The 10,307-nt window shown below is 40.1% G+C and overlaps 1 protein-coding gene across 1 annotated transcript; it reads right to left on the bottom strand.

The window, feature by feature from the left end:
* Positions 1-7,927: 7,927 nt before the first annotated feature.
* Positions 7,928-9,221, bottom strand: LOC133067055 (uncharacterized). Its single transcript, XM_061158310.1, has 3 exons — positions 9,053-9,221; positions 8,195-8,645; positions 7,928-8,102 (listed from the first exon to the last, which is right to left on the bottom strand). Exons 1-3 carry the CDS (start codon positions 9,102-9,104, stop codon positions 7,928-7,930), a joined length of 678 nt encoding a protein of 225 aa, XP_061014293.1. The 5' UTR covers positions 9,105-9,221.
* Positions 9,222-10,307: the final 1,086 nt, after the last annotated feature.

The following is a 10,307-nucleotide window of genomic DNA, read 5'->3' as shown; positions in this document are numbered from 1 at the left end:
AACCTTCATGCTCTACCTGCTTGTCTGCTGTTAAGCCCTTCAGGAGGAGTTGAGGAGCTTTGTTGAGATGCTGGACATACCAGAAAAGATAGGCAGCAAAATCAGCAGTCTGGTAAGTGCAGTTCAGGGTCATGAGAGCCCCCTCTGAGACAGTCACTGGGCCTTCTGTCTGGTTCACTGAGTCACCATTGGTCCCTCCTACAAGAAAATCACATTGTTATGATAGAAATGCACAGGAGAGGAGTTTTCAGTCAGAGAAGAAAAACAAAACTTACCTACAGTTATAGGAAAGTGAAAAATCATTAAGCTTTAGAATAAAATGCTACTTACTGAATATTAAGATGATCAGGAGAACTGAGTGAGTGGCAGAATGCATGCTGGCAAAAGAAAATGGTCCTTGTTCCCTGGAATACGCCAGTCTAACGAATCTAGTCTCCATCTGGATGTTACAGAAGCTCCTCACTCAGAAATGAGAGCCCCTTTCTGCACAGCAGCAACATTCTGTCTTGTGGCTACAGAGGAGGCAAGTGAAACCAGCTCCTGAACACAAGAGGAACGGCATCTGAAGGAAGCCCCGCCCTCTGGTGGTGATCGTGAGAATTGCACCACAGTCCGTTCTGATCTGTTTCTCCTGACAATAGCTTGTGGGGTACATACAGGAGAATGGGACAGGACCGTAAGAAGATAGTCCTAAACATAACCGTGCTTAGGCAAACTATTATTACTTCCATAATTTTTTGCATGGTACAGGTATCTCTAGCTTCTCAAGAAACCCCAGTTACAATATCTAGATGGAATAGTCAGAGATTTCTTCCTTCAATGTGTCTCAAAGATACCCATGAATCAGAGAAGGTTCCTCCTGAATGGAAAGTGCTCCCTGCTCTCCTCAAGTTCTTTACCTGAATTAGCTCTGTTCATCCCCAAGACTCAGTCAACATGCCATGGAAGAAACCTTATCTACAGCAGGTCTCAAATAATGTATGGTTGAATGATAAGGTTATTATTACATACCCTACCATCATCAAATGACACATTTGTAAAAATACCAAAGGAAAAAAAAAATTACCCTTACTTCTTTTTCAGAGTTAAAGGTAGAGTTGACCTTACAACTAGAAAACTGGACAAGATACATGAAACAAATTTTGGACCTTGGACATCAGGTAGCACAGAGATAAGGAAGACAGATGAGATGAGTGCTAACACTGCCCAGCTTACTTCATGGAACCAGCTTCCAGGCACCAGTACTGGCGGGGTTTACCAAAACTGTCTTACTGTGGGATTGAGATGGAACCTAGAAATGTGTGGATCACTGGACAAGAAAGGAGAGATGTTGGCAAAAAGAGAGAAAGGGAGAGAGATAGGGGCAAGGGGGTAGCATGCGGAGGGCAGAGATCCAAGGTGAATCTTGGGCTGAGTAATAATCTGCAATAAAAGAGAGAAACCTCAGGGAGTTTGGTAAAGTTCCCTGAAAAGTTCTCCTTTGGGGCCCCTGGACCATACTTGGATGATAGCACTTGTCACATTCTTGTTTTAATTCAACTAAGTATTATTTTTTTTTTTTTTAGAAAGTCATTCTTTTACAAGTGGTTGACCAGTTTTCCCAGCACCACTTGTTAAAGAGGTTGTCTTTTTTCCACTGTATATTCTTGCCTCCTTTGTTGAAGATAAGGTGTCCATAGGTACGTGGATTTATCTCTGGGCTTTCTATTTTGTTCCATTGATCTATATTTCTGTCTTTGTGCCAGTACCATACTGTCTTGATGACTGTGGCTTTGTAGTAGAACCTGAAGTCAGGCAGGTTGATTCTTCCAGTTCCATTCTTCTTTCTCAAGATTACTTTGGCTATTCAAGGTTTTTGTATTTCCATACAAATTGTGAAATTATTTGTTCTAGTTCTGTGAAGAATACCATTGGTAGCTTGATAGGGATTGAGTTGAATCTATAGATTGCTTTGGGTAGTGTACTCATTTTCACAATATTGATTCTTTCAATCCATGATCACAGTATATTTCTCCATCTATTTGGGTCCTCTTTGATTTCTTTCATCAGTGTTTTATAGTTTTTATGTATAGGTCTTTTGTTTCTTTAGGTAGATATACTCCTAAGTATTTTATTCTTTTTGTTGCAATGGTGAATGGTATTGTTTCCTTAATTTCTCTTTCTGTTTTCTCATTGTTAGTGTATAGGAATGCAAGGGATTTCTCTGTGTTAATTTTATGTCCTGCAACTTTACTATATTCATTGATTAGCTCTAGTAATTTTCTGGTAGAGTCTTTAGAAAATCGAGTTCAGATGCTTAATATATTAACCAGGCTTGCTTCATTTCAAAGGCATGTGTGTGGTGTTTATCAGGCTCTTGTGTATTTATTTTATTAGAGATTCAGGGATCTCACTGGAAAGAACTGTCTGCTCAGTGTCTATCAGCCTGTTTGTCTAGGTTCCTGTGCAATTATTTGTGCAAGTGAAGTGAACCCAGCAGAAGATATAACAAAGTCATTTCACAGCTGCTGTTTTTCTAGGATTTACTACATGGAAAGTATGTTTGTATTATGGTAAGAAGTCAAAACATTGTTCTTTGCTAACATAAACCATTTTAAGGCATGAAGACTTTGTGGCTGCAGTCAGGTGTGAGGTTGACTTACATGGGTTTTCAGGGTAGTGCTATCAATCCAGTAACATTTGTGTGTTGTTTTTCAAACTAGGTTTGATGCACCTGAGATCAGGAACTTAATCTTATTAATCTCAGTGGCCAACTTCTCAAAATACACAAAACACTAGTTCAGAGCAAATGGTTTAAAAATATTTGAAAAGTGAATGAATAAGTGAATGAGTGGACATGTCCAGGTGTACAATGATCTGTTTATGAAGTATAGTCTCTACGAGAAATGGATCTCAGGCCCTCGGTATGATGAGCTTCTTCCAGTGGCTTGTCTAGGGTCTGAACACAGGGGCATTAGGCATTTCTCAAACTAAGGCACAGTTCTTCACGTAAGAGACCACTCTCATACTGACTATTTAAAAAATACTATAGCAGTTTTATACATACAAAACTCAGGTTAAGTATAAATGTCTTTGGTTCACAGTTCTTAATCACCAAAATGAAAGTCGCTTAGTCGAGTCTGACTCTTTGCGACCCCATGAACTACATGGGGCTCTCCAGGCCAGAATACTGGAGTGGGTAGCCTTTCCCTTCTCCAGGGATTTTCCCAATCCAGGGATCAAACCCAGATCCCACATTGCAGATGGATTCTTAACCAGTTGAGCCACAAGCAAAGCTCTAGAATATGGAGTGGTAACCTATCCCTTCTCCAACGGATCTTCCCGATGTAGAAATTGAACCAGGGCCTCCTGCATTGCAGGTGGATTCTTTACCAACTGAGCTATTAGGGAAGCCCATGCATACAAAATACAAAGTTAATAAAATTCATATTAAAACATCAATGTGAGGAGTGATATCTTGCTGAAACTAAAGAGGTGGTGAAATCTCATTAGAAGAAAGCTATAGATTGTGTCATTCAACAATTCACCTGATTAAGATGATTTGGAGCTTCATGCACTATTTGCTGCTGCTGCTGCTAAGTCACTTCAGTTGTGTCAGACTCTGTGCGACCCCATAGACGGCAGCCCACCAGGCTCCCCTGTCCCTGGGATTCTCCAGGCAAGAACACTGGAGTGGGTTGCCATTTTCTTCTCTAATGTATGAAAGTGAAAAGTGAAAGTGAAGACGCTCAGTCATGTTTGACACTTAGCGACCCCATGGACTGCAGCCTACCAGGCTCCTCAGTCCATGGTATTGTCCAGGCAAGAGTACTGGAGAGGGTTGCCATTGCCTTCTCCACACTATTGTCTGAATTCCTGTGATTATTGATTTCCAGTATTTTTTACTTCTATTCAAAAATATCCATTTAAGTCAGCATTATATAACTCTATTATTGAACAAAGCATCAAAAAATCAGCACTGAAAAAAATATTATGCATTTACTGCTACTCTTTTTTCTACTGAATTGCATGTTGATACATTCAAACTTTTTAAATGTTTAAAAATATTCTTAAAACTTTTATCTATTTAAAGATCTATGATGCTTTTATTTGTAAAGTGTCATCATTCCATTTGTCTTTAATTAGATTAAAAAAATGACATAACACAAAATCTTCAGAAAGCCAGGGAGTATTCTAAATTGGCCCAACAGATGATTAGAAATATGCCTTTATTATTTAATTTGTTGTCATCAAACAAAAAAATCCAAATCAAAAAATTCTAATATAATTCCTATACCCTGTAGGTTGGCAGACTTTTTTGTCCATAAAGGGTCAACTAGTAAATAGTTTAGGTTTTGAAGTCATACAGGCTCTGCTACAACCATGCTGGTATAGCACAAAGCATCCATGGTCAATGCATAAATGAATGAGCATGGCTGTCTTCCAACAAGACTTTATTTATAAACATAAATATCAAGCTACTTTGCCCTGTGGCTATCCTTTGCCAATCCCCACTATACTCCAAGAATTTATCCATAAAACTCTAAAGATTACTTTTTTCACTAAATATTATCAGAGCTTTTTGAGGAGGTTTAAAATGAGGAACACATTAATGGATAGAAAAGAAGAAGGAAATTGAATGATGCTAATACCAAAGATACTTCCCAGGTGGCTCAGTGGTAAAGAATCCACCTGCCGATGTAGGAGATGTGGATTCGATCCCTGGGTCAGGAAGATCCCCTGGGAAGGAAATGGCAACCCCCTCCAGTATTCTCACCTGGAAATGCAATGGAGTCTTGAGGCATTGGTTTTCTATGTAGAGGATCATGTCATCTGCAAACAGCGAGAGTTTCACTTCTTCTTTTCCTATCTGGATTCCTTTTATTTCTTTTTCTGCTCTGATTGCTGTGGCCAAAACTTCCAAAACTATGTTGAATAGTAGTGATGAGAGTGGGCACCCTTATCTTGTTCCTGATTTTAGGGGAAATGCTTTCAATTTTTCACCATTGAGGATAATGTTTGCTGTGGGTTTGTCATATATAGCTTTTATTATGTTGAGGTATATTCCTTCTATCCCTCCTTTCTGGAGAGTTTTTATCATAAATCGATGTTGAATTTTGTCAAAGGATTTTTCTGCATCTATTGAGATAATCGTATGGTTTTTATATTTCACTTTGTTAATGTGATGTATTACATTGATTGATTTGTGGATATTGCATATTGATTGATATTGCATTCCTGGGATAAAGCCCACTTGGTCATGATGTATGATCTTTTTAATATGTTGTTGGATTCTGTTTGCTAGAATTTTGTTAAGAATTTTTGCATCTATGTTTATCAGTGATATTGGCCTGTAGTTTTCTTTTTTTGTGGCATCTTTGTCTGGTTTTGTTACTAGGGTGATGGTGGCCTCATAGAATGAGTTTGGAAGTTTACCTTCTGCAATTTTCTGGAAGAGTTTGAGTAAGATAGGTGTTAGCTCTTCTCTAAATTTTTGGTAGAATTCAGCTGTGAAGCCATCTGGTCCTGGGCTTTTATTTGCTGGAAGATTTCTGATTACAGTTTCGATTTCTGTGCTTGTGATGGGTCTGTTAAGATCTCCTATTTCTTCCTGGTTCAGTTTTAGAAAGTTATATTTTTCTAGGAATTTGTCCATTTCTTCCAAGTTGTCCATTTTATTGGCATAGAGCTGCTGGTAGTAATCTCTTATGATCCTTTGTATTTCAGTGTTGCTGTTGTGATCTCTCCATTTTCATTTCTAATTTTGTTGATTTGGTTCTTCTCCCTTTGTTTCTTAATGAGTCTTGCTAACAGTTTGTCAATTTTGTTTATCTTTTCATAAAACCAGTTTTTAGCTTTGTTGATTTTTGCTATGGTCTCTTTTGTTTCTTTTGTATTTATTTCTGCCTTAATTAAGTCTGTTCTTTATGTCTGTGTCTCTTTGCTGCCCTGCAAATAGGTCATCATCACCATCTTTCTAGGTTCCATATATATGCATTAATACATAATATTTGTCTTTCTCTTTCTGGCTTACTTCACCCTGTGCAATAGGCTTTAAGTTCATTCACCTCATTAAAACTGACTCAAATGTGTTCCTTTTTATAGCTGAGTGATACTCCATTGTACATATGTACCACAACTTCCTTATCCATTCATCTGTCAATGGGTGTCTAGGTTGCTTCCTTGTCCTAGCCACTGTAAATAGTGCTTCAATAAACTGGGGTATACGTGTCTTTTGCAATTGTGGTAGAACCAAAATTTTGTTGTTAGTGACAACATGCTGAGATTGAAAAGATCCTGATATCCCAACCTAGACAGCGTATTTAAAGAGCAGACACATTACTTTGCCAACAAAGGTCCATATAGTCAAACCTATGATTTTTCCAGTAGTCATGTATGATGTGAGAGTTGGACCATGAAGAAAGCTGAGCACCGAAGAATTGATGCTTTTGGACTGTGGTATTGGAAAAGACTCTTGAGAGTCTCTTGGACAGCAAGGAGATCAAACCAGTCACTCCTGAAGGAAATCAGCCCTGAATATTCATTAGAAGGTTGATGCCTAAATTGAAACTCCAATACTTTGGCCATCTGATGTGAAGAACTGATTCACTGAAAGAGACCCAGATGCTGGGAAAGATTGGAGGCAGAAGGAGAGGGGGATGACAGAGGATGAGATGGTTAGATGGCATCACAGACTCAATGGACATCAATCTGAGCAAATTTTGGGAACTGGTGATGGACAAGGAAGCCTGGCGTGCTGCAGTCTATGGGATCGCAAAGAGTCGGGCACAACTGAGAGACTAAACTGAACTGAACTGAGAGCAACAATTTTGTTGTGAGCGACAACATGCAGAGACTGAAAAAATCCTGATATCTCAGGCTCCTTTGCAGATGTAAGAAATGTGGAGACACAGACTAACAATCGTGAGTGAAATGCAAGTAGGAGCTGTGGGGTGAAGCTGCTGAAAATGGTTGACGTAGCCAGCATGTGCTCAGTTGCCTCTTGACGTTCTTCCTGGAAGGTGGATAAAATGGATAGACTTCTTGCTGTTTCGGCAAAGTATATAAACCAAAGTGACAATTTAAGGACAAGAAACAGCCAGGAAGAAGACCCTTGATTCCTCACAAAATTATGAAGCTAGTATATCAGTCCTGGACTGCACATGGTACATGCGATAGAGCTTCTTTATATGAGAGGGAAGTGAATTCCAGCTTGTTAAAAACGTTATCTGAGTTTTTTGTGATGTGAAACGGAACCAATATCTGATATAAATGATGTTCATTAAACATACATCACTGCATCAGTCTGATTGAGTAAGCTCCTAATAACCCAGATCTTCAAAGGTTTTCTAGGTGATTCTGATATAGGTGATGGTGGTGGTTTAAGGTCTGGAATGTGGGAACCACAGTCCTACCAACCTTTCCCCTGCCCTCCTACATTTTCCACCAAGTGTCACATAAATACAAATGCCCTTTGTCCACAAACACATTTTCAGTAGCATCAAAACTGTATCAAGAAAACTACTCTTACCAGGAACAAGAATACAATGGATGGAAAACTGTTATATATGTGATAATAAACAGAAGTATCCACTTTCAAAAAACAATACTTTAGGGGCTGATAGCAGAAAACATACATCTGTCACTTGTAAGAGGAAAAATTCTGACTTTTGGATAAATTCCCATCTCTTTAATGGAGAAATTGAAGCTTAGAAATCATACAAATCATAAATGGCAGAATCAGATTCACATCTTTGTCTCTTTTACTCCAAAGACTGAGATCTTTGTGTCTATTATTACATAACATTTTCCCTCCTCAGTTTTAAAGTGAAAAGTTTCATTGAAATTGTCCTAAATCCTTTTTATTTCTAATGCCTGATGAATCTACTGTTTCCTATACAGGAATTAGAGAAATACTAAAATCATCTCAGGCATCTTAAAGCCCTCCCTAGGTCGTGAGGGGGCTGCACATATAACAGATGAGCCCTTCTTTACTGAGAAGTCCTTCTTCATCCTCCAGAGGTGACCTGGTAAAATTAGGACTTGAAGGGTCTTTAGGCTCATCCAGTCTAAATCCTTTGTTTAAACTGAGGAAACTGAAGGCTGCTACACCGATGATATGGCTAAAGACACAGCCAGGATGGGCAGAGCTGAATCTGGCATTTCAATTTCCCGTTCTAAACCTCATGCCCTTAGCTACAGTCTGACACGCTACCGAAAATATCGAATTTGAGAGGAGCTCCCTTTCGTGTTGCTAGCCGTTTGCAGACTCTCCTTTGTGGGAAGACAAAACCACCAACTCTGCACACTGTTGCGGCTTCTAAGAGACAGCTCTGGCAGGTTTCTGCTGGGGCTGCGGGTGCCCACTGAACACTGTGGGTCTGCAGCACAGAGGTAAGTAGCCGCGTCCTCAGCCTGGGAAGCCGTGATGGACAAGGAACTGCTTTTGATGGAGTTGTCAAGTGTGAAGTGTAGTCTCCCACTATATTTCTGTCTCTCATTTGAACGCATTAAAATCAGATGAACAAAGCCTTGCCTTGAATCCTGTCTGTACCACTGTAAGGCAGTTATAGTAATACTTTTATAACTGCAGTTCATGGTGACATTTTCACCCTCCTGGATGCTCAGGGTCTGAAGATTCTGTTCTCCTTGTTGGCTATTCACCTCTAGGCAGAAACACAAAGACAGAGGCCAGGAGTCAGTCACTGTATTTTCACTCATTAGTGTTTGCATTTCCTTCCATAATTTGTGGGTACATTTCCCAATTAACAGGCTTTCCTGGTGGCTTAGTGGTAAAGAATCTGCCTCCAATGCAGGAGATGTGGGTTTGATCCCTGGGTCAGGATGATCTCCTGGAGCAGGGAATGGCAACCCACTCCAGTATTTTTGCCTGGAAAATTCCACGGACAGAGGAGCCTGGCGGGCTAGTCCATTGGGTCGCAAAGAGTTAGACAGGACTGAGCGACTAACACGTTCACTTTTCACTTTTCCCAATTAAAGAGATTTTGCCCCTCAGTCTTGTGGGCTCTGAACTTTGATCACCCTCTTCCCATCACCAAGAGCCCCAACTCACTGGCCAGCTGAAGCCACAGAATCACCAAAGACAGAACCAGAAGCTTCTCCATTCTTCTTCTTTATGGGGGAGAAGACGCAGCTCTCGTTCTGAAATAAAGCCCGGTTCCTCAGTCTAGCTCTTTTCTTGGGTGTACTCATCCAGTCCCTCTGAGGCCCAGGGAGAGTCTCAGGTTTCTTACCCAGCCAATCAAAGGAAGCTTAATCTTCTGCTTTCAATACAAACATGCTGATTTCAAACAAAGTGAGTCTGAGGAGACAGGCAATGCCATCTTGTGGGGGCAATATCATCCTGCAAAGAGAACCACTCGAGGAAGATGAAGTGTGTTAGGGCTGGGTCAGAGGAAATCGCAAAGCTGTTCTGTTATCTACCTTTTTTGAACTCCAGTTCCAGCCTAGAGTGAGAACAGCTACAATCTTATTCACTAAAAACTCAATTAAGAAAGAACATTGACGCCCAGTATTTACAGAACACCTCTGAGGAGCACCGTTAGACTTCTTACAGTCACTTCTGATACCATGCCCTTCTTCTTTTTTCCTAACTTGCCTAATGCTGGAATGAGATTGTGTATCAGTCAAGGTTCTTATTTATGAGTAACAGAAACTGACTCTGGCTGAATTAAATAGAAAAGGAATAAGTTAATTAATATTGGGTTTGCCTCAGAATCTCCAATACGGTCAGAGAACTAGACTCCAAAGCTATAGAGTCAGTTTACCAAACATTTATGGAAGAGTTAACACTGATCCTTCTCAAACTACTCTCAAAAGTTGCAGAGATTGCAGAGGAAGGAACATCTCAGTGCAACCTACTTCATCACTTTGGTCTCATGACTTCATTATCCGGCCTTGCTAGCAGTCTGAAAGTTATGCCTGAGTTCAAAAGCACTGATTTGCACTTACCAAGTTTGACCTCAATAATGCTATTGCTCAGGCCCTAATCTGTCAATGACACAGACTCCTACTGAGTCCCTGATGTGGTGTCATTCCCCAGAGAGACTTCCCAGATGCCTGGTGACGACTGGATTACATTAGGTATCTCCTATGATGGAGACGGCTGAGCTTTGTTCTCACTGGAATAGACACTCATACCTGCTGTGGTACTCTGCCAGCGTCCTCCTCATAAACTCACAGAATGCCTAATTTCAGCAAGATATTCCCTACAGTATTTGCCCACAGGATTGTTTTTCTTACCACATTCCCTATCATCCAGAAATGGCTGACCTGATTAAATTTAGCATGGCTTATTGATTCTATGG

Source organism: Dama dama, chromosome 12 (assembly GCF_033118175.1).
Source record: "Dama dama isolate Ldn47 chromosome 12, ASM3311817v1, whole genome shotgun sequence".
In the NCBI taxonomy this organism is placed as follows: Eukaryota; Metazoa; Chordata; class Mammalia; order Artiodactyla; family Cervidae; genus Dama; species Dama dama.
This window is presented reverse-complemented; position numbering and strand designations above follow the sequence as displayed.

Excerpts from the sequence above, each read along its gene's own strand:
- LOC133067055 (XM_061158310.1), bottom strand. The coding sequence starts at position 9,104 with ATGGAGAAGCTTCTGGTTCTGTCTTTGGTGATTCTGTGGCTTCAGCTG. Across the intron at positions 8,646-9,052 it reads TCTGTGGCTTCAGCTGGCCA|AGGTGAATAGCCAACAAGGA; the intron begins GTGAGTTGGGGC and ends GTTTCTGCCTAG. Across the intron at positions 8,103-8,194 it reads TCTCAAATTCGATATTTTCG|CCATATCATCGGTGTAGCAG; the intron begins GTAGCGTGTCAG and ends CTGTGTCTTTAG.